The sequence below is a fragment of the Bubalus kerabau genome, chromosome 1 (assembly GCF_029407905.1).
Source record: "Bubalus kerabau isolate K-KA32 ecotype Philippines breed swamp buffalo chromosome 1, PCC_UOA_SB_1v2, whole genome shotgun sequence".
NCBI classification, from domain to species: domain Eukaryota; kingdom Metazoa; phylum Chordata; class Mammalia; order Artiodactyla; family Bovidae; genus Bubalus; species Bubalus kerabau.
This window is the reverse complement of record NC_073624.1, coordinates 241,707,394-241,734,576: the sequence shown is the minus strand read 5'-3', so window position 1 is coordinate 241,734,576 and position 27,183 is coordinate 241,707,394. Positions and strand designations below refer to the sequence as shown.

Genomic DNA, 27,183 nt, shown 5'->3' with positions numbered 1-27,183 from the left:
CATGAGGTCACTGAGCTTTAATTTCTCAGAGAAAACCCACTGCGTGAGCTGACCTGAGCTTTTCATGAAATGCTTTTGCTACTCTATCACTCAGGAAGGTCCTGAGATGGCAGACCAGCCTCTTTATCTGACACAGTGGGACTCAATCTCCCCACAGATACTGATCCCAATCTCCCTGTACGTGTCCATTGAGCTGGTGAAGCTCGGGCAAGTCTTCTTCCTGCACAACGACCTTGACCTGTATGATGAAGAGACTGACTTGTCCATTCAGTGTCGAGCCCTCAACATCACTGAGGACTTGGGTCAGATCCAGTACATCTTCTCCGACAAAACAGGAACGCTGACCGAGAACAAGATGGTGTTCCGACGTTGTACCATCATGGGCCACGAGTATTCTCACCAAGAAAATGGTACGAGGGGGCTCCTGGGGGCCCCATCCTTCTTATAAAGAAATCACTCCTGCCCTCCTAAGAGAGTGGTGATTAAAACCCATTCTCCTGGCTCTCGGCAAAGGCTTAGTGGCTCTGTGGGAAGTAGCTTCCTGTATCCCTGCAGCCTTCTTGTCACAGATCAATGCTGTTCTTATCACTTGTAAACTTTCATTTGCTCCTGAAGGCTATGGGTAATCTCCTGTGTGGTAGCCCTCCAGGTGGTTGATCTTTGTCCTCAGTGGATCTTTGCCTCGTGTAATTGACACAGAGGATTTTTATCTGTCAGGAATGCACTGAGAAGATGTCCAAATTATGTTCCAGTCCTGCAACCAAAGTTTAGGAATTTTTCAGGTTACCTTACCAGACAGGACAGGCCCAGGTGGAAGCGCATGGGATACAATCAGGAAATGCCTTCCATGCTAACTGACCTCTTGGGGTTCACTGACACAAAGCTTTGCCTTAGGGGATGTGGCTAGAAAATGCCTGGATTGTCATCTTGCATAGACTGAAGGTGGCTGATACAGCTGACTAATCCCCTTGGTTCCTTCCCCCCACAGCACACGTGCATGCGCGCGCGCGCGCACACACACACACACACACACACACACATCACTTCTTTCATTCTTCATTCTTTTGAGTGGGAGGGATTAAGAAAGAGAAAAGAGAAGGCACCATAGGCAGTCCAATCCCCTTTGCCACAGTGATAACCAGGTACATGGGAGCTTCTAATCTTAATAATTACAGCTACCATTACCAGTACTTAGAGTATGCTTATCACTTTTATATCATTATATATTAAGTCTTTTATACATACCATTATATCATTAAGTCTTCAAAACAATGAGTTGGATAGTTTTTATAACCCCTAATTGAGGAAGTAGAGGCGTGGGTTATGCGAAGCTCAAAGTCACATAGATAGGAAGTAGGAGGGCCAGGATTTGAACTTGTGTGACCAAGTTGCACCCCACTTTCACCAGTCAGGGTAACCAGCTATCTGTTATCTAAAGCAGCATAATGTTCTTACACCATGCTCTTTTAGCTTCACCCCCAAAGTCTAGCATCTCCCCAGCCATGATCTGGCCGAGGTATGACTGAGACAATAACAAGATTCCTTTCTTGCAGCTAAGCGACTGGAGACCCCAAAGGAGCTGGACTCAGACAGTGAAGAGTGGACCCAATACCGGTGCTTGTCCTTCCCAGCCCGAAGGGACCAGGGCCCAGCAACAATGAGGGGCCAAGGAGGGTCCCAGCCTCTGAGGAGGAGCCAGAGTGCCCGTGTAGCCATCCAGGGCCACTCGCGACAAAGGTCTATGGGGCACTGTGAAATCTCACAGCCCTCTGTGGCCTTCAGCAGCTCCATAGTAAGTGCCTGCCTTTCCCTCTTTGAATTGCAAGTGACCTTTCTTGAGGAGAGATAGGGGATGGTTCCAGGGCATGAAAGAGAAGGGTGTATAAACCCTGAATTGCTCTCAAAATGGCAGCCCTTGGTCTTGTTTGTAATCTGTATGGGTTTTTCTGGGCATGTACGAGTCTGTTAATTTCAAATGTTCAATGTCTTGAAATTGAGAGATTTCGAAATGGAATTAGAAAAAGTCTCCTCACTAAGCCAGTGTTTCCCTGTGGTGATAACTGGTTTGAATTAAGAAGTCCGTGCTTCCCAGGTTGGGTGTGCCATCCTCAGCTCATCATGTCCCCCACCCCCTCTCTCTATACCCATCCCTGCACTGAGGCCCAGCAGCAAGTTCTCTATGTGCATTTTTCCAAAATACAGTTGATAGGAAAGAGAGATATCTGACATGTCCATGTTTCTATAAAGTGGAAAAATGGAAGATGAACCTATAAGGCTTACAGGTTTCAAGAAAAATGGGAGAATGTATTTATTGTGATAATCAGAGAGTCTTAAGTTGTTATGAAGCAGAGGACATCTCTATCAAATTTACCCAGCCCACCTCCTTCCCTTAAGCTAACTGCTTGGCCCCTAGGATGTTGAACTTTGCAAATTTGGGGTTTTCTGCATATGGTCCCTTCACATTTGATCCACTGGGACAGTTACCATTAAACATCTAGCTAGCATGAAGACACTGAGTTTGTTCCCAAGATGAGGCAGCATGCCCTAGAAGCCAAGGCCAGAGCCAGGGCCTCTGACTCCTGTCCCATTCCACTGTCCTCTGCATCAAGCTCTTCCTCTAGGGAACACATCATTCAGAGTCTTCTATACTTACAGAGAAGGCCTCAGGGACCCTTGGTAACTTGAACAAGACGCATATACTCACAGAGGGACCGAAAGTGCTATCATCCTGTTGTTAGAGCATTAGATTTTCAGAATGATCATTTTGGTGAATTTCGCTCCAGTCTTTCATTCCACTCATTATACACACACACACTCACACACACAAACTACATGTGTTAACATTTTTGCAGTCATCATACACATAAATTATAGCTGCTGCTTTTTTGGATTCTGACATGATATCAAAAGCCTTTTCTACATCTAGTATTCATTACCCAGGACTGTGTTTTCTGACTGTGACAAGAAATTCTGTGAGTCTGTATCTTCTGGGTTGTTGTTATCTAATTTAAGTAAGTACAAAGTTAACTTACTTACATAATTATATACTGCATGTAATAATGTACATTCTATACATGTATGTTATTATCATGCACATAAACACAACAATAGCAAGGATAAAAAATAGCAATGTGTTAAGACATGTGATACTTACAAACCTACAAGAAGAATGATCCATTGATGACTCTTGGAATATTTTGGTTTTTATTTTTCTTTTTGATTTTCCCAAAAGAAGTAACAATAGGATATGCATATTGTCATATCTTTCTCTGATTTAATTCCGTCCCCTCTGAATGGAATGCTCTTCCCCCAGCTCTTTACCTAAATGTTTGGACAATGGATTCAGTGAGTTCTCTTTGGGCACAGGGACTAAATCTTGCACAGCTGGTGTCTTTTGGTTTCTTCCAGTTCTGGATGCCACAGGCATCCTGTGTATCTGAGACTGTCTCCTCCAGGAGAAAAAGGAACCTTTCCTGTGTAGATATCAGTTGGGATACACAGATTCATTGGTCCTTGTTCAGTCTGACAAATTTCAGAGCCCAGGAAAAACTGCAGCCTTGACTCAGTCAGTATAACTTTTATTCAGGGCCCTTAGCTGATGGTCACTGAAAGGGGCACATGCACCTAAGAGCTATTTCCAGATCCTGAATGTCATCGCTTTGCCCTGGCTGGCACATTTGCAGTCCAGTTCTAGCTAAATTCACTCATGAACAATAAGGAAATTGACACAGTAATATCCAATTCTTGTTGTCTGGGCAGGGGAAGATAGTGATGTATTCCTTCTATGAACTGCTAAATTTTCAGACTGAAAATCTGGGGTTAGTCAGACAATAGCACCCCAGTTATTTGTCTAGGGGGTGTGGGCACTGGGCCTAGAGTCAGGAAACGTGGGCTCTGGTTTCAACTCTGCCGAGGTTTGCTGGGTGGTCTTAAGCAACATGCTAAACCTCTTTCTGTCCCTGTTTCATCACCTGAAAATGCTTGGCTTACAACTCGCACTGACTCTTCTAAAAGTCAAAGAATATGACACTTGTGCGGACCAGCAAGGTCGCTTCCAGCTGTGAATTAGGCACGTTTGGGGTCACATGCCCCCAGGTGTTCATCTCAGCTCCACTGTGTATCAGCTCTGTGGCTTTGGTCAGTTCACTGGGTGGAAACCTCAATATTCTTATCTCAAGAAAGGATTACTGTTATGCCTCGTGAGTTGGTTTTGAGGATTTAATCCTTAAAATACTGTGTTTTAAACAGAGGGATAAATAATAGAAGTTTTAAATGACCTTTTAAAAGAAAGCTGTCTGCCTTGGACAAATGTTCACATAAGTGATGACAGGGAGAAGAAACGGGAGTTTTCATAAAATACATGGACTCCTCCCCCCTGATATTCTGGACTATTTGGTCTAGGGTGGGGCCTGAGTATTTATATTTTGATTTCTAGTGATTCTGCTGAGCAGCCACTAAGAACCTCTCTAAGCACGCTATCACCCCACTCAGAAATAGTCTTCATTTGGTTCAAATAGATGCCTTCTACAACTTGGGAGGCACTGGCTGAAGGGGGTGATTTAAGCTGCCTTAAAGGGGTCTGATACTAACCTGTATACCCTCTGTGGCTGGAATATCAGATCCTTGAATTTGTCTGTGGAGAACATCTGTGGCAGCCCCAGGAAGATGTGCTGGCTGCTAGCTCCTGACTCCCACCCCCACCCACTCTTGGCAAACTCGATGCTGTCTCCTCTTCCACCTGCCCATCTGGCATCCAGTCTGGTCAGATAATCTCTTGGCACCAACAGTGCTTTACCTTCCCTTTGTAAACCCAGCCAGAACTTGCCTCCGAAGCCCCAGAGCTGCCAGGTCATGGCAGAGCACCCAACCCCCTTCAAAGAAGCCCATTGTTGGCCTCCACGGCCCTTTGCTCTAAACCAAAAATAAAATGTGCATCAACAATAACAACCACCACAACAAAAGCTGACTTTTTTCTTTTACTACAAAGGACAAGGTAGCATTGGTAATTGTTGTCTAATTGGCTGCCGTCATATCTGTGATTTTAGGGTGGGATAATATATCAATACTTAGGAAAGTAAGGAGTCCTTAGCCAGTATTTATGAATCCTGGTAGATGGGAAATGAAATGCCCTCCCCGCCCACCCCACCCCCACCCCCAGTCTGTGAGCAGCCAAGATTGGAGTACAAAGTCTTTGTTTAGACATGCCACTTGAAAAATGTTTTCCAGTCATCAGACCAAACACTATCTTCCTAATCATAAAGTTTGCATCGGGGTGGGTTAGGCTCCATACTTCACCACCTCTCCCTTCTGTGGGCACAGCCTCGCCCATCTGTCTGGAAAGAATGCAATGGAGGAAAGTAAAGAAGGCTGTCTTTGGCCCTCTGCCTTCTTTTTTGAAACTTGGTCTGCCTTTCCTTCTTGGGAAGATACTTGTGCCACACTTGTCTGTTCTGGGACAGCCCACATGCACACACTCCCACAGCAAGGTTAGATAAGAATCTGGATTTAACTAACCTAGAGTGCAAAATCCTTTAGGAAGTGACATGATTACACAGGGCAGTAAACGGATGAGGCCTGTCTCAGCTTGGCCTCCCTCAGGGTCCCAAATGGGGGCCCACAGCCCTATTCGTAAGAACAAGGTCTTGCCAGCAAAAGAGACACAGATATAAAGAACAGGCTTTTGGACTCTGTGGGAGAAGGCAAGGGTGGGATGATTTGAGAGAATAGTATCAAAACATGTATATTACCATGTGTGAAATAGATAACCAGTCCAAGTTTGAAGCATGAAACAGGGCACTCAAAGCTGGTGCACGGGGATAACCCAGAGGGATGGGTTGGGATGGGAGGTGGGAGAGGGGTTCAGGACCGGGGGGACACATGTACACCCGTGGCTGATTCATGTCAATGTATGGCAAAACCACAATATTGTAAAGTAATTAGCCTCCGATTAAAATACATAAGGAAATGGCAACCCACTCAAGTATTCTTGCCTGGAAAATCCCATGGACAGAGGAGCCTAGTAGGCTAAAGTCCATGGGGTTGCAAAGAGTAGGACACGACTGGGCAACTTCACCTTCACTTTTCAAAATAAAGAAAGAAAGAAAGAACTGGGTCTTGCAAGATCAGGGAAACTCCCTTCCTTTTTAAAAAAAAAAAATATTGAAGTATAGATTTTTAAATTTTATTATTAGATTATAATTGCTTTACAATGTTGTGTTAATTTCAGCTCTACAATGAAGTGACTCAGCTATATGTGTACATATATCCCCTCCCTCTTGAGCCTCCCTCCCACCCCCCACCCCCCACCCCCCATCCCACCTCTCGAGTCAACCCAGAGCACAGAGCTGAGCTCCCATTGTTTTAAGGGAACTCCCACTGGCTCTGTGTTACCCACGGTAGGGTACAGATGTCAGTGCCACTCTTCCAGTGCATCCTACCTCCCTTTCCCTCTAGGTGCCCACACGTCTGTCCTCTGTATCTGCGTCTCTATTCCTGCCCTACAGATAGGTTCATTGGTACCATTTTTCTAGATTCCATATATATTTGTTAATATATGATATCTTTCTCTATGTTGAAGAATAGTTGATTTACGGTGTTGTATTAGTTTCTAGTGTAGAGCAGTGATTCATTTCAGTTCAGTTCAGTTGCTCAGTCGTGTCCAACTCTTTGTGACCCCATGAATCGCAGCACGCCAGGCCTCCCTGTCCATCACCATCTCCTGGAGTTCACTCAAACTCACGTCCATCGAGTCAGTGATGCCATCCAGCCATCTCATCCTCTGTCATCCCCTTCTCCTCCTGCCCCCAATCCCTCCCAGCATCAGAGTCTTTTCCAATGAGTCAACTCTTCGCATGAGGTGGCCAAAGTACTGGAGTTTCAGCTTTAGCATCATTCCTTCCAAAGAACACCCAGGATTGATCTCCTTCAGAATGGACTGATTGGATCTCCTTGCAGTCCAAGGGACTCTCAAGAGTCTTCTCCAACACCACAGTTCAAAATCAGCGCTCAGCTTTCTTCACAGTCCAACTCTCACATCCATACATGACCACTGGAAAAACCATAGCCTTGACTAGACGGACCTTTGTTGGCAAAGTAGTACACATATATTTTTTTTTTCATATTTTTTTCCATTATGGTTCATTACAGAATAATGAATATAGTTCCTTTGCTACACAGTAAGACCTTGTTGTTTATTTCATATGTAGTAGTTTGTATGTGCTAATCCCAAACTCTTAATTTATCCCTCCCTAACTCTCCTTTCTCCTTTGATAACTGTAAATTAGAGTTCTGTATCTGTGAATCTAACACTATTGTGTAAATAGTTCATTTTTATCACTTTTTTTCTTTTTTTTACTGTGTGGTGTATCATATTTTAGAGTCTACCTATAAGTGATAACATATGGTATTTGTCTTTCTGTTTCTGACTTACTTTGCTTCATATGCTAATCTCTAGGTCTATCCATGATGCTGCAAGTGGCATTCTTTTGTTCTTTTTAATGACTGAGTAGTATTCCATATACACCACATCTTTATCCATTCATCTGTCAGTGGATATTTAGGTTGCTTCCATGTCTTGGCTATTGTAAACAGTGCTGCTATGAACACTGGGGTGCATGTATCTTTTTGAATTAGAGTTTTCTCTGGATATATGCCCAGGAGTGGGATTGCTGGATCACCTGGCAACAGTATTTTTAATTTTTTAAGGAACCTCCATACTGTTTTCCATAGTGGCTGCACCAACTTACATTCCCACCAACAGGTAGAAGGGTTCCCTTCTCTCTGCACCCTCTCCAGCCTTTGTTACTTGTAGACTTTCTAATGGCCATTCTGACTGGTGTGAGGTGATAGCTTATTATAGTTTTGGCTTGTATTTCTCTAATAATTAGTGTCTTTGAGCATATTTTCATGTGCTTATTGGCCATCTGAATGTCTTTGGAGAAATGTCTTTTTTAGTCTTCTGCCCATTTTTTGATTGGATTGTTTCTTTTTTGTTGAGTTGTACAAACTGTCCGTACGTTTTGGAAATTAAGACCTTGCCAGTCACATCATTGGCAAATATTTTCTCCCAGTCCATAGGGTGTCTTTTTGTATTATGCTGTCTTTTTGTCTTTTTGTATTCCTTTGCTGTGAAAAATCTTGTAAGTTTCATTAGGTCTCATTTGTTTATTTTTACTTTTATTTCTATTGCCTTGGAAGACTGACCTAAAAAAAATATTGTTATGATTTATTTCAGAGAATGTTTTTCCTATCTAGGATTTTTATGATGTCATGTCTTATATTTAAGTCTTTAAGCCATTTTGAGTTTATTTGTGTGTGTGTTGTGAGGGAGTGTTCTAACTTCATTGATTTCATGCAGTTGTCCAGTTTTCCCAACACTACTTGCTGAAGAGACTGTCTTTTCTCCATTGTATATTCTTGCCTCCATTGTTGAAGATTAATTGACCATAGGTGTGTGGGTTTATTTCTGGGACCTCTATCTTGTTCTATTGATCCATATATCTGTTTCTGTGACAATACTATGTTGTTTTTATTATTATAACTTTATAGTATTTTCTGAAGTCTGGGAGAGTTATGCCTTCAGCTTTGTTCTTTTTCCTCAGGATTGTTTTGGCAATTCTTGGTCCTTTATGGTTCCATATAAATGTTAGTATTATTTGTTCTAGTTCTATAAAAAGTGTCATTGGTAATTTGATAGAGATTGTTTTAAATCTGTAGATTGCTTTGGATAATATGTCCATTTTAACAGTATTCTTCCAATCCAAGAGCATGGACTCTTTTTCTGCTTCTTTGTATCATCTTCAATTTCCTATATCAATGCATTCTAGTTCTCAGAATATAAATCTTTTACCTCCTTGGTCTGGTTTATTCCTAAATATTTTTTGATGTGATTTTAAAAGGGATTTTTTTTTTAATTTTCCCTTTCTGATATTTCATTGTTTGTTTTAAAGAAACACAACCAATTTCTGAATGTTAATCTTGTATCCTGCCACCTTGCAATTCTAGTAGTTTTTGTGTGGAATCTTTAGGGTTATACATATATTACCATGCTATCAACATATAATGACAGTTTTATCTGTTTCCTTCCAATTTAGATGCCTTTCCTTTTTCTTGTCTGATGTTTGTGGCTATGACTTCCAATACTAAGTTGAGTAGAAATGGTGAGAAACGGCATCCTTGTCTTGTTCTAGATTCTAGTTGGGAAGGCTTTCAGTTTTTCACCATTAAGTATTATGTTGACTGTGGGTTTGTCATAGATGGTTTTTATTATGTTCAGACATGTACCCTCTATATGCACTTTGGTAAAGGTTTTTATAATGAATCAATATTGTAGGGAACTCTCTTTTTGCTAGTCCACTGAGTTTTTCCCTTGGAGTTTCTGTCCCATTTGGGGAAAGCTCACCTTAACAATCCATGTGCTTTTATTTAAGCAAATATTTACTAACATTCAGTTCAGTTCAGTCACTCAGTCGTGTCCAACTCTTTGCAACCCCATGGACTATAGCACACCAGGCTTTCCTGTCCATCACCAACTCCCGGAGCTTGCTAAAACTCACGTCCACTGAGTCGGTGATGCCATCCAACCATCTCATCCTCTGTTGTCCCTTTCTCCTCCTGCCTTCACTCTTTCCCAGAATCAGGGTCTTTTCCAATGAGTCAGTTCTTCACATCAGGTGGCCAGAGTATCAGTCCTTCCAATGAATATTCAGGACTGATTTCCTTTAGAATTGACTGGTTTGATCTACTTGCAGTGCAAGGGACTCTCAAGAGTCTTCTCCAACACCACAGTTCAAAAACATCAATTCTTCAGTGCTCAGCTTTCTGTATGGTCCAACTCTCACATCCATACATGACTACTGGAAAAACCATAGCTTTGACTAGATAGACCTTTGTCAGCAAAGTAATGTCTCTGCTTTTTAATGTGCTCTCTAGGTTGGTCATAGCTTTTCTTCCAAGGAACAAGTATCTTTTAATTTCATGGATGCAATTACTAACACTGGACTCTCCCTATTCTTCACCCAAACTCAATATCAAGACCACAACCTCAGCAAGGGCAAAAACATCACTACCCTAAATAGTACTTCAGCCTTCAACTCCCCAGCAACCGAGAAAGTTTATGTCCACAGTAGGATACAACCACATGGCTAAGTATTCATAAGGAACCAAAGGGCAAATGGAAGAGTAAGCCTCCTTTCCTCCTCTGTTCCCCACCACTCAAAGACAACCATTATTTGAACTTTCCTGTGTCCTTCCCAGAGGTGCTTGTAGCTGTATCTTGCTGCTGCTACTGCTGCTAAGTCACTTCAGTTGTGTCCGACTCTGTGCGACCCCATAGACGGCAGCCCACCAGGCTCCCCTGTCCCTGGGATTCTCCAGGCAAGAACACTGGAGTGGGTTGCCTTCTCCAATGCATGAAAGTGAAAAGTGAAAGTGAAAGTGAAGTCGTGTCCAACTCTTAGTGACCCCATGGACTACAGCCTACCAGGCTCCTCCATCCATGGGATTTTCCAGGCAAGAGTACTGGAGTGGGGTGCCATTGCCTTCTCCAAGCTATATACCTTAGGTTGGCCAAAAAGTTTGTTTGGGTTTTCATATGCTCTTATGGAAAAACCTAAAGGAACTTTTTGGAAAACCCAATAAAAGCATGCAAGTGGAATATTCACATAAGCACATCCTTTCTCACAAATAAAACTGCACCATGCACTGTCTTGGACTCCAAACTTCTCTTTAACCTAATGAATCTTGAGGAATATTGCATATATGTAGACAAATGGACAGATATTCAGTGGAGAGCTGCCTTGTCACTTTTTAAATGGCTGTTAAAATCTGTTGACTGGTTGAGCCATCATCTGTTTCTACATGTATGTAAGTTTATTTTATAGATTCTTAGAGCATAACTCGGAGAAGGCGATGGCACCCCACTCCAGTACTCTTGCCTGGAAAATCCCATGGATGGAGGAGCCTGGTAGGCTGCAGTCCATGGGGTCACTAGGAGTCGGACACGACTGAACGACTTCACTTTCACTTTTCACTTTCATGCATTGGAGAAGGAAATGGCAACCTACTCCAGTGTTCTTGCCTGGAGAATCCCAGGGACAGAGGAGCCTGGTGGGCTGCCATCTATGGGGTCGCACAGAGTCGGACATGACTGAAGTGACTTAGCAGTAGCAGAGCATAATTACTAAATTGAGAATTTGTGCATGTTTAAAATTTGGATTGATACTACCCCAGTGGTTGTACCAGTCCAGACACTCACCAATAGCAAATGGAAGAGTCTGCTTCCTCTTCATCTGTCAATTCTATATATTCTCAATATCTACATGTTTTGAACTAGCCTTTCATTTATTGTCAGTCAGCCAACAAATACGAAACAAACATCTACACTATGGCAAGTACCATTCTAGCCACTGGGGATATAAAGTTTAATGGGGCATCATCCCTGATTTCAGGCATTTGCAGTCCAAGGAAGGGGCAAGAAGAACCCCAGTGACTATATGACACTGCTCTCAGGCTGGGATGTAAGGGGGCAGAGGTGCATATAAGCCCAAAGGAAACGCACTTACATCAAAGTAGGAGTCAGGGGGAGCTTCCTGAAAGGGTTAGCATCGGAACTGAATTTGAGACAAAAGTAAAGGTTAACCAGAGCAAAGAGAAGAAACCATCTAGTGGCGGGGTTGCAGGTTGTTGTAGGGGAGACATTCCATACAAGCAAATGGAGACTTGCAGTTCTAAACAGTAGCTGGAATAAGAGGCACAGGTCATAGAAAGGAGAAGAGGAGATGGAGGCATGGGAGGAACTAGGCCACAGTTTGTTCCAGGCCTGCACACCAGGGCTCCTGTTCATTTCCACAGCTGGCTCTGTGGGTTCCCACAGTGGCAGCCTGCTGCACTCAATCAATGACTGTCAGCAATGTGACTGTGAATGAACTGTCATTTAAAGTGAGAGGAGAGTAGTGGATTGGAGTTTGGCCACCTCCTCACAGCTTTCAATGTCGAATGCTCCCAGCCAGAGAGGAAATGGGAGCAATAGGGCAGCCATATAGCCTAGAACCTTGTACTCAAACTGTGGTCCTCAGACCCACAGCAGGCAGGAGCAGCACTTAAGAGCTTATAGAAATGCAGATGCTTAGGCCTCACTCTAGACTTGCTGAATCAGCATCTGTGTTTAAACAAGATGCCTAGCTGATTCATGTACATGTTAGAGTTTGGAAGTACTGGCATCATGTTTAAGAGTTTGGGTCTAGCATCAGCAGAACTGGGCTCAGGACTGAGCTATTTTATTGATTCTGAGACCTTAGACAAGTTATTTATTTGCAGTGAGCCTCATTCACTTCACTAATAAAGTGGGAGAATGATAATAGCTATTTAATGCTGTTATAATGACATAATATACATGGAAGCCAGGCTTCCCAGGTGACATTTGTGGTAAAGAACTTGCCAGACAATACAGGAGACATAAGAGACACAGGTTCAATCCCTAGGTTGGGAAGATCCCCTGGAGGAGGCAACCCACTCCAGTATTCTTGCCTGGAGAATCCCATGGACAGAGGAGCCTGGCAAGCTACGTGGGATCACAAAAAGTCAGACACAACTAACGTGACTTAACACACACATGGAAGCACTTAGCATAGCAATCACTTTCCTGTAAGTTGTCAATAGACACAATCCAGTGATAATAACAGGATCCTTGAGGGTGTGGTGTGAGGTCAGAGAGCACCTTCTTCAAAGAGGAAGCCTTGGGGGTTCTGCTATAGAAAGAAATCCAACTGGCTGGGTGCCAGGTTGCCACAAAGCTCTAATCTGAACAACCAGTAGCCCCACAGATGTGTATTTCTTTTCCTTCAGAGAAATAGACTAGCCAAAGGGCCGCGAGGTGGATAAGGGGTGCTGCCTTCTCGCTAAGTGTCCTACATGCCAAGTTCCTAGTGTTAATGAACTGGATAGGAAACCAGTGGGCTGTGGGCAAAGGGAACCACGAAGAAGTTTGCCCTGCAGAAACAAGTCTGTGTGTCTGGATAAAGCTGCCATGACATCTGCCGTTGACACCTGCGGACTGGGCCTGCTGCCAGTGCCAGAGACAAGTAGGCCCTTCCCCGAACTTCTTTTTAATGCGTTGCTGTATGATTGAAAGTAAATACTAAGAAAGAGTTTTAACAAAGAGCCCCTGTTAGTTCATCAGTGGTGAGGTAGTGTCTTGCCCTAGATAGGAGTTAGGCAACAAAGGTTTGAGCGAGTGCCTGCAGGCTGCGAGGCACCGGGACACATCGCAGTCTCTGCCCTCATGGCACTTAAGACACTAGAGAGTAAATGGACATGCAGTAAATACCCATTAAATGATTTTATCTGTGTCACCGTTTGGAAATACATAATGTGTAGCTTGGGGCAAAGCAGTGTGCTGTCGGCCTGGAGTCAGGTGGTGTGAAATCTGTCCTAGTTCTGACCCTGATTCAATGTGCAGTCTTGAAAAGTTCACTTCCCTCCTCTCTGGCACTCAGTTTTATCATCAGGAAAATAGGGGATTTGGCTGTGATGACATCCAAGCTTGTTCCCAACTCTGGGTATCTGTGGTAAGGGTTAAAAGCACCCCATTTATGTACCATCACCAAAAAAAAAACCAAAAAGATAAAATATTTTCTGGAAAAGACCCCCATAATCCCCTTTATAATCTTGTGGACTGTCTGCTGAGCCCTAAGGATTAGATATGCAAGCTCACTGAGATGCCAGACACGAAAGATGCAGCAGTCAGCAAGAGTCAAAGGCTACTTCTTTCTCATGGTGGATCTTGCCTGGCATGGGGGTTAAAGAGTATGAATTCTAGAGTTGAACTTTCTTGAATCAACTGACTATATGACCTGGGCAAGATGCCTAATCTCCCTGGGCAGCAGTTTCTTCATTTGAAATGCAGAGGTAACTGGGAGAATAGTGGTGGTTGTTGTTCAGTCACTCAGTCATGTCCAACTCTTTTCAACCCCATGAACTATAGCACTTCACTGTCCTTTATCATCTCCCAGAGTTTGCTCAAACTCATGTCCGTTGAGTCCCTGATGCCATCCAACCATCTTGCCCTCTTTTGTCCCCTTCTCTTCCTGCTTTCAATTTTCCCAGCATCAGGGTCTTTTCTAATGAATCAGTTCTCATCAAGTGGCCAAACTATTGGAACTTCAGCTTCAGCATCAGTCCTTCCAATGAATATTCAGGACTTATTTCCTTTAGGATTGACTGGTTTGATCTCCTTGCAGTCCAAGGGACTTTCAAGAGTCGTCTTCAACACCACAGTTCAAAAGCATCAACTCTTCAATGATCAGTCTTCTTCATGGTCCAACTCTCACATCCATACATGACTACTGCAAAATCAGAGCTTTGACTAGACGGAACTTTGCAGCAAATAATGTTTCTGCTTTTTAATATGCTGTCTAGTTAGGTCATAGATTTTCTTCCAAGGAGCAAGAATCTTTTGATTTCATGGATGCAGTCACCATCTGCAGTGATTTTTGGAGCCCAAGAAAATAAAGTCTGTCACTGTTTCCATTGTTTTCCCATCTATTTGCCACAAAATGATGGGACCTAGACAGCATATTAAGAAGTAGAAACATTACCTTGCCAACAAAGGTCCATCTAGTCAAGGCTATGGTTATTCCAGTAGTCATGTATGGATGTGAGAGTTGGACTGAACTGAGTGCCAAAGAATTGATGCTTTTGAACTGTGGTGTTGGAGAAGACTCTTTAGAGCCCCTTGGACTGCAAAGGGATCCAACCAGTCCATCCTAAAAGAGATCAGTCCTGGGTATTCATTGGAAGGACTGATGTTGAGGCTGAAACCCCAATACCATTGCCACCTAATGTGAAGAGCTGACTCATTTGAAAAGACCCTGATGCTGGGAAAGATTGAGGGTAGGGGAAGAAGGGGACGACAGAGGATGAGATGGTTGGATGGCACTGACAGAATGGACATGAGTTTGGGTAAATTCCAGGAGTTGGTGATGGACAGGGAGGCCTGGCGTGCTGCAGTCCATTGGATCACAAAGAGTCAGACATGACTAAGCAACTGAACTGAACTGATGGGACTGGATACCATGATCTTAGTTTTCTGAATGTTGAGCTTTAAGCCAGCTTTTTCACTCTCCTCTTTAACTTTCATTAAGAGGCTCTTTAGTTCCTCTTCACTTTCTGCCTTAAGAGTGGTATCATCTGCATGTCTGAGGTTATTGGTATTTCTCCAGCAATCTTGATTCCAGCTTGTGCCTTATCCAGCCCAGCATTTTAAGATGATGTACTCTGCATATAAGTTAAATAAGCAGGGTGGCAATATACAGGCCTTGACACACTCCTTTCCCAATTTGGAACCAGTCCATTGTTCCATGTCCGGTTCTAACTATTGCTTCTTGACCTGCATACAGGTTTCTCAGGAGGCAAGTAAGTGGTCTGGTGTTGCCATCGCTTTAAGAATTTTCCACAGTTTGTTGTGCTCCATGCAGTCAAAGGCTTTAGCCTAGTCAATGAAGCAGATGTTTTTTCTGGAATTCTCTTGCTTTTTCTATGACCCAACAGATGTTGGCAATTTGATCTCTGGTTCCTCTGCCTTTTCTAAGTCCAGCTTGAACGTCTGAGAGTATAGATAACATGCTGCAGGGATGCAGTGAGATGACAGATGTACAGACCATCAGAAACACTCCACAGACAAGAACTCTCATTACTGTTAGGATAAATTGGCTCAGAGTTCTTTGAACAGTGTTGGTAAACTGATGACAGGTACTGGAGGGACCCTGAAGTAAGGTTAGAGGAGTCAGCATGGGAGTATTAAGAAGGGAGAATACAACTTTACTATGACCACAGAAAGGCAGACCCTAGACTAGCAATCAAGGGGTCTGATGTGCAATTCTGGCTTTACATTGACTCACTGAGTGGCATTGGTCAAGTCAGCCCATCCTTCTGGGTTTCAGTTGAGATTAGTTTCATCTCTGATTGGGGCTGTGAGAACCCAGTGAGTTGCATAAATGACCCTGCTGGAGAGGTAGGATGAGCTCCATCACTGTGAGCTCCTGCTGTGATAACTGCACTCAAGGCAGAGAGGACAGGTGGTCCTTGCTCCTTCCTACGCTTTCGGAAAGCACAGATGCCATATGGTATGGATGGCCCACCACATACTCATTACAGGGCAGTGAGAGGAGATGCAGATGATGCAGTGTTACTAGCGCTCTTCCTTTAAACAGGTTCTTTGCAGGAAACTCTCCTCTTAATATGGGATGAACAAGATGGAAGTGCAAGTGCTGGCTCTGTGAGAGTCCTCCAGATGAAGGTTAGAGCTCTTTGGAGTGTGTGCTCCACGTCCTATCCGCTTCCCCTGATCAACTGTGCAGGTGGAGACCAGAATCTCATCCCTCCAGCACCTCCACACCGGTCTGTGCTTGCTTGCTGTGACTCTCACCTATGCCAGCAGACCAGGGAGCTTAGAATCTGACCGCTGGGGTAATTGCAGTTGGTAGTCAGAGAAGACACAGTCTGAGGACTCTTCCCTACAGGATTTTTTTTTTAATTTTTCATTTTCTGTTGAAGTATAGCCTATTAACAATGTTGTGGTAGGTTCAGGTGAACAGCACTGGGACTCAGCCATACATACATGTATCCTTTCTCCCCCAGTCTTCCTTCCCATCCAGCCTGGCACATAACATTGAGTAGAGTTCCATGTGCTACAGTAGACCTTGTTGGTTATCCACTTTGAATATAGTAGTGTGTACATGACCTTCCCAAACTCCCTAATTATCCCTTCCCTCTGGCAACCATAAGTTCATTTTCTAACTCTGCCCCACAGGATGTTTTTAATTTCAATTTGGGTTCTAGTTTGTAAAACTTGCCGACTTATTGGCCCTCAGTCTTCTCTCTGCATGTATCAGTCAAAATTCCCTCAGTGCGTCTTTTTCAATCATTGACTCTTCTAAACTTGAATGAACCTGTGAACTCTGAGCATTGATAGAAACGGCTGTATGTAAAAATGTCTTTACAGAATGACTTTTGTCATATCTATGAAGAGCTGGTGTTTATTGAACTTCTGCTTCACATTAGGCAATCTTTGGAGTTCCAGAAGATACAACTTCATAGAAAAGGCAATCCATCTTTCAGGCTCTTGGTTTATCTCTAGGGAGATTAAACATGGACATAAGAAAATTTAACTTAAAATATAGGCAATATGTAGTGAATTCTAGAGGGATGGAAGAAGTGGCAGTTTCAACCAAGATGTGAAAAAATTGGAAATCCATGAGTCAGATCCAGTGCGCAGAGTTTTTTAAAAAGAAATCAAAAACAAAAAAAACAAAAAGCAGTCCTTACATCATTCTCTACTTTATCTTGAAAAACGCAGACATTTAGCAAAATGCACCAGCCTTGGAGCATTTTACTAGCAGAAGAGTCACCCCCTTTTAGATGGGGTGGGACTTGCCGGGTCTCACAGCCCCACTCCCCCAGCCCATAGCATCCTCATCTGTAACTCAGCCATGTTCCCTCATTCACCTTACCTGCCTGACTCCTGTGGATATTCTCAGTTCAAGAAGCTGCTGCTGAAGCTTCTGGCTCAGAAGACAGATAACTCACTGTGGTTGAGTCAGATCTCATGAACCCGTGGAGTTTTTATGGTTATGAAGTCCAGGTAGGATTTGGGTAGGCAGGAGAGGACTTCCAAAAGAGTGAGATCAGAGGCCTAGGAGGGGAGTATACCCTCAGGAGGCAGCCACCAGACTACCTGGCTGAGCTGAAGGACCACACGCAGAGTGGTGGGAATCAACAGGAGAAATGCAAACTAGGAAACAATTTAGATGCCAGACTGAAATGATCATGTTCACAGTGAGGATCTGAAGATTTTTTAGTGTCAAGAATACCTTGAGGGAAATGGTGTCTTAGAAGGATGTATGGGTGATATGCATAAGAAGGGTTCGAACTAAATGAGGTGAAAGGCAGTCACCTCACTTTAAAGGCTGAATTGGAAATCCAGAGGGCTTCCTGGGGGACTCAGTGGTAAAGAATCTGCCTACAATATAGGAGATGTGGATTCGATCCCTTGGTTGGAAAGATCCCCTGGAGGAGGGCATGGCAACCCACTCCAGTATTCTTCCCTGGAAAATCCCATGGACAGAGGAGCCTGGTGGGCTACAGTCCATGGGGTTGCAAGAGTCAGACATGACTGAAGCAGCTGAGCAAGCATGCACACATGCATGCATGTGGAAACCCAGGCTAGAGGGCTAGAGGGTCTGAGCCTGGCTGGAAGCATCAGGAATGAGGGGTAAATGGTGGGAAGATGCTGTGGGGGCAGAACCACCAGAGTCTATATAACTGATGGATATGTGGGCTTGAGGGAAGGGAAGGAGCCAAATCAGACTCTAAGATGAGCAGGCCCAGGGTAGGGGAGACATGCTGGGTGCAGGATGCAGGGAGGACTGTATCAGCCTTTCCCGGGCATGAGCGAATCTGCTGCAGGGGGCCTTCCTCCCTAGCCCCTTCAGGAAAGACTCTGACCCTAACCTTTCTCTCCCAGGAAAAAGACGTGACTCCAGATAAAAATCTCCTGTCCAAGGTGCAAGACGCAGCTCTGTGGCTGGAGACCCTGTCAGACGGCAGACCCCCCAAGCCTTCCCTTGCCACTGCCTCCTCCGTTGCTGACTTCTTCCTTGCCTTAACCATCTGCAACTCCGTCATGGTCTCCACGACTACCGAGCCCCGGCAGAGGGTAAGGACCGGTGATGGTGTGGGTGGGATGGATGGGAGGATCACAGGCATGAAGGGGGTACCCTGCACAATAGCACAAAACACTTGGGTCCTAGTCACACTGTCACCATGTCATCACTGTGAGACCTTGAACAAAGCTCTTGTCCTCTCTGGGCCTCAATCCCCTTATGTTTTAAATACAATATAAGAAGTTCCATATGAGTTTTCTGTGTAGGTTTCACATTTTGTGTCTGTCTGCAGGGTAGACGTTAAAAGTTAATATTTACTGAGCACTTGCTATGTGCGGGGTTCTATACCAAACGTCACCTGCACTATCATTTAATCTTTATGGCCCAGCAATCCTGTGGGGTATGTCTTTGGATTTAGCAAGTGAAGAAACAGTGGCTCAGAGAACTTGAGTAGCTTATTGAAGGACATATGGTGAATACATGGCAGAACCATCTGTATGATTCTATCATAATATCACGGTTTACTGGTATCTGATTTTTAAAGGGGGGGTTAAAAAAAATGAACACCTTGTGTGAGGTTTTGCTAAGTTACAGATAACACAGCTGGATGGCCATTTATAAAAGATTATACTTGGAGTTTGGAGAAGGTAATGGCAACCCACTCCGGTACTCTTGCCTGGAAAATCCCATGGATGGAGGAGCCTGGTGGGCTGCAGTCCATGGGGTTGCTAGGAGTCGGACACAACTGAAGCAACTTAGCAGCAGCAGCAGCAGCAGCAGCATACTTGGAGTTATTTTTCAGTACTGAAGATAGATTTATTTTGGTTATCCACATACTCTTACCCAAGCTCTCTTGTAAGTGATGAATAAGAATAATGGTGTTACAATACTTGGCCACAAAAATCAAGAAAAAGAGGGTTCATCCAGGTACCAAACCAGAGCCCCTATTATTCACCCAGGTTCTAAACTACCCTGAAAAGTCAGCAAGTAATCAGAGGTCTGCAGGGAACTTTGGGAGGTAGGAAGCATTATCTGAGAAGTTCTATGTTCAAGAAAGAAAGAAGTATACCCTCCAGTTCTCAATTTTCAAGCTAATGGAAGGCTGCAGCTGGCAGGTAGCTCAGAAGCCCCTGGAGTCAGACAGACCCAGATGTGAGAGCCAGGTCTGCCACCTACAAGCTGAGTGATCACAGCCCACTTAATCTCATTGTGCCTTGGTTTCTTCATCCAGAAGTCGGGATGATGATAGGATCCCCTAGCACTGTTGCTGGGAGGATGAAGTGAGATGCTGTGTGCAAAAATAAAGCAGGCAAGGTGATGATAAGGGTTCAGGGCGTGTGAACTGCAACCTGAGTCTGGCTTCCATCTCCTTTGCTTTGCTTGGCCCATGATCAAAATGGGATGTCACCACCAATCCCTAGGAAGTCAGGGCTGGAAGGAAACCAGTGGCCTAACCCTCTCACATTATAGTTGGGTAAACTGAGGCTCACAGAAGGGAGAAGGCTTGTCCACCATCATTGAAGTGGATGACTGCAAAATGAGCTTCATATTCTGCAAAATGAGCTTCATATTCTGCCATAAGGCAGCTCGATAGTTTTCCCAACCTGGAGAGTCATGTTCTCCTTTCCTCTTTTGCCTCAAGGTCACCATGCCACCCTCGACCAAGGCTCTGGGGACATCCCTGGAGAAGATCCAGCAGCTGTTCCACAGGTTGAAGCTTTCAAGCCTCAGTCAGTCCTTCTCATCCACTGCACCCTCCGACACGGACTTGGGGGAGAGCTTGGGGGCCAACATCCCCACCACGGACTCAGAAGAGAGAGACGACGGGTCAGTGTGCAGCGGTGGCTATTCCACTGATGGCGGATACAAGAGCAGCACGTGGGAGCAGGGCGACATCCTGGGGGCAGGGCCGAGGGCCTCCCTGGAGGAGGTGCTGCAGGCCCCAGCCCTCAGCCTGGCTGGTCCCGAGCTCTGTTATGAGGCTGAGAGCCCTGACGAGGCCGCCCTAGTGCACGCTGCCCGTGCCTACAGCTTCACACTGGTGTCGCGGACACCCGAGCAAGTGACCGTGCGCTTGCCCCAGGGCACCTGCCTCACCTTTGACGTTCTCTGCACCCTGGAGTTCGACTCTGTCAGGAAGAGGATGTCTGTGGTCGTGAGGCACCCGCTGACCGGTGAGATCGTCGTCTACACCAAGGGTGCTGACTGCGTTATCATGGACCTGCTGGAAGACCCAGCCTGCAGTGAGTCTGTCTCCTCGGGGTCCAAGAAGAGAGGGTTCTGGTGTTTATCTGGTGGCATGGAATGGTAACTGGGGGGCTTGAGTTATGGTGTCACTCAGTCCAGCAGGTCCCAGCTGGAACACAAGCCCTCGAGATGTTTTCCTCGTAGCATCTTCCTTAACACACACTGCTCGCCACATCTCCATGACCTGGAGAATTACAGAGCTTGTTAAAGGCATTTAAACAAGAGGAACCTCTTTATTTATCACAGTTTCTAATTTTCCAAACTCATTTAAACATGGATGCTCCATACACAAATTACCCCCCACCCCAGGACATCTGTCAATATACCCTAGAAAATACTGTGGTCCTAACTCTTAGTTTTGGGGAGAAGCCAACTGAACCTGAAGAGGGAAGTGACGTAAAAGAAGAAGCTCAGCTAACTAGTGGTGAATCCTAGTGAAGGTGTGCTAAATCCTGGTTCAGAGCTTTTGTCACATCACCAGAATTCTGCACTGGGCTCGATTTGCTCTGGGAGACCTCAGGGGATGCTCTTTATCATCCCTTTCCCCAGCCTCACCCACATGGATTTTCATTAACTTGCTCCAAGCCAGAAAAATGTTCCAAAGTCCCTACATTATCAGTGTCCAATTTTGGAGCAGCATGAATTAGTGTGTAGCCACTTCCTGACTGCTAACAAGGAGAAGACAGTTATGGGGCTATGATTCTCCCAGGACAGGAGAGTCCAGCCAAGTTTCACAATTGCCCAGGCAGCCCTGTGCCTCCTTCATTGTCAGCTATGAATCAGAGCCAAGAGGTTCATGGGGATTGATGAGCATTTAGAATGGGAAGGGAGCTAATTAAGTGTCTTCATCCCCAGACTCTGGCAGGCAAGTGGATTCAGTGTTTCGGAGTCAGGGGAGCCACAGCATTCCATTCCTGCACAACAGCTTTCCACAGTGCCCTGGAGATATTTCTTTGTTCCTCACCTGATTCTAAAATGGATGAGAGATGCCTCCAATAAAAGATACATATACGATGTTACTATGAGATTTGAGAAGCAAAGATTTCAAAAGCAGGGGGAAAATAACCTCAGGTTTAGTATATGCACAATTTTGGAACAGTCAATTTGACCCTGAGGTTCCTGGTAGCCTGAGCAATAAAGTAAACTCAGAAGTACACAGGTAGAAGGCAAAAGGTGTTTTTAATCTCAGGAGCCGATGTCTTTGAAAATAAAACATCATAGATAGTGCTCCAAAAGACAAAGCACAAAGACTGTGCTTAAGGCATCTGGAAACCAGTAACATCTGAAAAATAAGGAAATCATCTTTGAAGGGATTTTATACTGCGTAAAAGCAGGCTTAGAGTAGTATTGGGAAAAAAATCAGAGCTTTGTTGGACTTCCTCATACTTGTCTTACTGTAAAGAATTGTACTTTTTATTTTGCATTATATGGAGGGATGGACATGGGGCACAAAATTTGTTTACTGCTTAAGGTTACTAAAGATCTCAAGCCAGCCCTAGTAAGGAGTCTGATGCTTTTTTCAAGCTTAGACTTACAAACTGCTGCCACTGATTAGGGATGTCTGTGATATCTCAGATGAAGGAAGTGGTGATGGCATCGATCCTGTCCCGTAACCACCAGCCCAGGCTGAAAAATTCTTTTTTATCTGATAGATAAAAGTACTGGAATTTCAAACAAAAAAGATAAATTTCTTCTAAGAGAAATGTATTATATAGGACTTCAAAAGGGGGACTTTGAGCTACACAATGAAATATTTTTCACGCTAGATTTATAGGAATCCAAAAAATATTTTTTTGAAGCCTAACTCAACAAACCCAGTATGGTAAAGAACTTAGCAATGAGATTTAGGTCTCTCTTCATCTTGGAAGCAACTTGCCATAAGGACTAAAGTAGATTACAGAGCAGGTGATGGATAGCATTTTTAAGACTTAGCAAACAGCTGGTTGGAGCTTCCCAGGTAATGCTAGTAGTAAGGAACCCTCTTCCCAATGCAGGAGACTGGAGTTTGATCCCTGGATTTAGGAAGGTCCCCTGGAGTAGGAAATGGCAACTCACTCCAGTATCCTTGCCTAGAGAATTCCATGGACAGAGGAACCTGATGGGCTATAGTTCACAGGGTCCCAAAAAGTCGTACATGACTGAAGCGACTTAGCACACATGTAAACAGCTGGTTATTCAGGGCTAAACTAGTCACAGGGAAGACTTCTTGTTCTTTGATTCAGCAGGCCTTCAACTGGACCCTCAAGTCCCTATTTAAGTTCCTAGGTGATTCTGATGCAAACAGGTATTTGAGTTTTCCATGCTTTTTTTTCCTGCACAGTATACAGGATCTTAGTTTCCCAACCAGGGATGGAACATAGGCCCCTGCATTGGAAGCACAGAGTCCTAACCACTGGACAGTCAAGGAATTTCCACAAACAAGCATTTGGGAACAATACTTGAAGCCACCTAACTTCCCTAAATAGTACTTCTCTCAGCCAGACTTTTGATGATCAGATATAGAGAGCGGACAGTGTAAGGACCCATGGAGTTACCACTTTGCAGGGCAGTCTGGAAGAGCAGCTTCATGTTTGTGACAGGGGTATGTGTGTGGGGGTGGGGGTGGTATAAGAGAATTCCTCATCTAAAGACTCCAGGGTGTTAGAAACAGGATCCCTAAGCATTTTGTCCATGACCTCATGGGGAACAATGACTATTTGACAGTGAGTGACACTGATGTGGAAAAGAAGATGAGAAAAATCCGAGCCCGGACCCAGAGGCATCTAGACTTGTATGCGAGAGATGGCCTTCGAACACTGTGTATCGCCAAGAAGGTAAGAAAAAATTCTGTGTTTAGTGGCCGAAAGGCTCCAACCCTGCTTGTGTCTTTTCTGTTTCTTGTTAGAAGATCCTCAATATTGGTTCTTCTAATATTTTCAAAATTGGCTATCCTGACCACACAGACCCACAACTTTTGACAATCTTGCTGGGACAGAAATCTGAGTGGTAAGGTTCCTTATCAGTGTGGCCTTGTGGTTCCCTGCTTTTCATTGTCTATGTAATTGTTAACCTATAACTCATGATTTTTTAATGTTGTAATTTTGCCTTTAAATATCCTCTTACCATTTCCATCATTTGCTGAGATCTAGAAGTTGGGAGATTTTATGTGATCACATACAAATCTAGATTTCTGGTTTCTCTTGAAAATGTAGAGGGTCTGGAAAACTGGATTACCCTTCTTGAATAGCTTCAAATACTATAGCCAGGCAGCAGCAGATTCCTGCTGAGGAATATATTCTTCTGTGCTCCAGGGTTGGTCACAGTTCCTACCACTCTCTATCGCATTGCCTTGGCCCAGCTAGATTCAAGAAGGTTACCTTCCCTGGGCCCTGCAGGTCTTTCAGTTTGAAGCCCCTACAGGAAAGGCAAGCAAAGAGCTACGAATCCCAGAGCTGGAGTACCTAAAATCAGATAGGGGAGCTACAATGGGCATGCATTTCAAGATGGTTAGACGTGATCTCTTTTTTTTTTAATTGGGGTATAATTGATTTATAATGTTGTTAGTTTCAGGTAGACAATGAATCAGTTATACATATACATATATCCATTTTTTTTTTTTAGATTCTTTTCAAACTTAATGGTTATCAGGGGGTAATGGGGGAGGGATAAACTAGGAAATTGAGATTGATATACACACTACTGTATATAAAGTAGGTAACTAATAAGGACCTACTGTATAGCACAGGGAACTCTACTCAGTATTCTGTAATGGTCTATATGGGAAAAGAATCTAAAAAAGAATAGAAGTGGTTTCTTCTCCATAAATCCCAGAGCTCTTCATCTCTCTTGTGGTGTTTAGTGCCCCATAAAGTTTAAGAGCACCCACTTTAAAGCCAGGCCTGGGACAAGTCCCAGTCACTTATCAGTATGCGGCCTTGGGCAGGTTTCTTCACCTCTCTGAGCTTTGGGATGTTCTCATGTGTAAAACGATGCTAGTGTTCCCTACGTCATACAGTTGTCTTGGAGATTCACTAAGATAACACAAGTAATGCTGGGACAGTGACTAGCACTTTCTACTCTATAGATTGTAATTAAACCTTACCACTTTCTGTATTTTATTGAAATTATCTATTTCTATTTTGCCTCCTCTGATAAGACTGTTCTTCCTCAAAAACAAAAGACCAACCTGTGTCCCCTTTGTTTTCCCCACAGTGCCATGCATGGGTGGGAAATTAAAGAATATCTGATGCTTAAACAAAAGAATCATTTATTACTGTAACAGACAGTGTGCGTATAATGCCAACAGAGGGGTCTAAAATGCTATGGACTCCAGAAGAGGAACTATATCCTCTGGTGGTGGTTTAGTCTCTAAGTTGTGTCTGACTCTTGCAACCCCATGGACTGTAGCCCACCAGGCTCCTCTGTCTATAGGATTTTCCAAGCAGAAATACTAGAGTGGGTGCCATTTCCTTCCCCAGGGGATCTTCCCAACCCAGGGATCGAATCCAGGTCTTCTGCACTGTAGGCAGATTCTTTACCAACTGAGCTACCAGGGAAGCCCCCTGTGTCCTCTAGTTGGATTCTTTCAGCCACTGGACACCTCCAGGAGCTAGTGGAATAGTCTACCAGGCTACACAAGACCTGTCTGCTACTTACTTTTCCAGCCTCATCACTGGTCCTCTCCATCTGGCTCTCCATCCTTTAGCCAACTGCTGTGTTCAAGGAACAGAAAGAAAGGCAAGTTCACCGCTGTTTCATGGCCTTTGAACTTGCCTCTCCCCATGACTGAACACTTCTCATCATTGGATTTCAGCCTGTACATCACCTTGTCTAAGGGTCCTGGCGATCCAAACAAAAATAACCCCTCTTCCCACAGCTATCCCCCTACCCAGTCACATGCTGTTTGTCTTCTGTATAGTCCTTGGGATGGTCCATTCTTTTAAATTATTCACTTAGATAATGTCTCTCACCCTCTACTAGCATATCAGCCCAGGTCTGTAGGGCTCTTATCTTTCTTGATCACTATTGTATCTACAGTACCCAGAGCATCACAGGGGTCAACAGACATTTGATGATAATGGAACATGAAGATCCTTCATCAATTCAAGAATCTAAAAAAAAAAATCATGGAGCGGAAAGCCCCATCTAATTGTATAGTGAAGCTCAAGTTGGCCTGTAGGAGGTCCAGCATGTGGGCAGGGGAAGGAGACACCCAGAGTTGTGAACGAGCCTCTTCCCATCTCATAGGTCTTGAGTGAAGAGGACTTCAGGCGATGGGCCAGTTTCCGGCGTGAGGCTGAGGCATCCCTCAACAACAGAGATGAGCTTCTCTTGGAGACAGCACAGCATCTGGAGAATCAACTCACCTTACTTGGTAGCTAAAAATAATTTATTGTTACATTTTTTAAAAGGAATGCTGCAAGCTGGAAACGGCGTTCGTGGCCTTAATTCTGACACTATTACAAATGTGTCTCAATTAGGAGCCTCCCTGGGGCGCCCTTCCAGGCATTTGGCGCCAGTGAGCTGTGCCGACATCCTACCAGACTCCACACCCTGCCTCCCGAGGATGCCCGGGAGCATTCCTGCACTCCCTACTGGAGGAAGCCTGGTTGCTTCTCCTCCAGTCATTCAAATGTTTATTGAGCACCTACTGTATGCCAAGTAGCACGCTAGGTATTGTGGCTTCAACAGGGAACAAGAGCCATAGACCCTGCCCTTGATGATTAAATAAGTAATTTCATCAGAGTGTGACAAGAGTAGGGCTGGGAGATGTAGCTGGTGGGGTGGAAGCACAAAGGAGAAGGTGGCAACCTAGTGCAGAGCCAAGGAGGGCACAGGAGGGCTTGAGCTGATTGGAGAAAGGGAGCTCATCAAAGGGGGAGGGTGTTCCACAAGGGGGGAGGGCCTGAATGAAGGTCTGGAGGTGAGAAAGCCTGGGTTAGCCAGAGACTTAGAGGTCTGCCTTAGCCGGACCACGGAGTGTAAGGGAGACATTTGAGGTAAGAGAGGTCAGGAGGATGTAGATTATGAAGGGCCATGTGAATCGTATGCTAAAGGTTTGGAGAAGGGGAGTTAAAGCAGGGACAGATTTATGTTTTACAAAAATCACTCTGACTGCTGCTGTATAGAAATTAGATGGCTACCCTGGGGGAAATATGGAAAGCACCAGCTAAGAGACAGCGATGGATTTCTGTTGAAGGAAAAGCATTGCCAAGGGAGAAGGAGGAGGCTTTCTTTTTCAGATTCGTCTCCTCACAGCTTGGGAACAAGATCTAGGAAAGGTGACGCCCGCACAGCA

General features: G+C 44.4%; 1 protein-coding gene across 1 annotated transcript in view; it reads left to right on the top strand.

The window, feature by feature from the left end:
• The window catches only part of LOC129637612 (phospholipid-transporting ATPase VB-like), a 379,551-nt gene that overhangs the window by 309,487 nt on the left and 42,881 nt on the right, over window positions 1-27,183 (top strand). Inside the window, exons 11-16 of the mRNA XM_055561831.1 lie at window positions 158-410; window positions 1,554-1,792; window positions 18,521-18,712; window positions 20,302-20,902; window positions 23,610-23,719; window positions 26,133-26,259. Of these exons, the coding sequence (XP_055417806.1) occupies window positions 158-410; window positions 1,554-1,792; window positions 18,521-18,712; window positions 20,302-20,902; window positions 23,610-23,719; window positions 26,133-26,259 (1,522 nt within the window). The remainder of the gene's footprint in view (window positions 1-157; window positions 411-1,553; window positions 1,793-18,520; window positions 18,713-20,301; window positions 20,903-23,609; window positions 23,720-26,132; window positions 26,260-27,183) is intronic.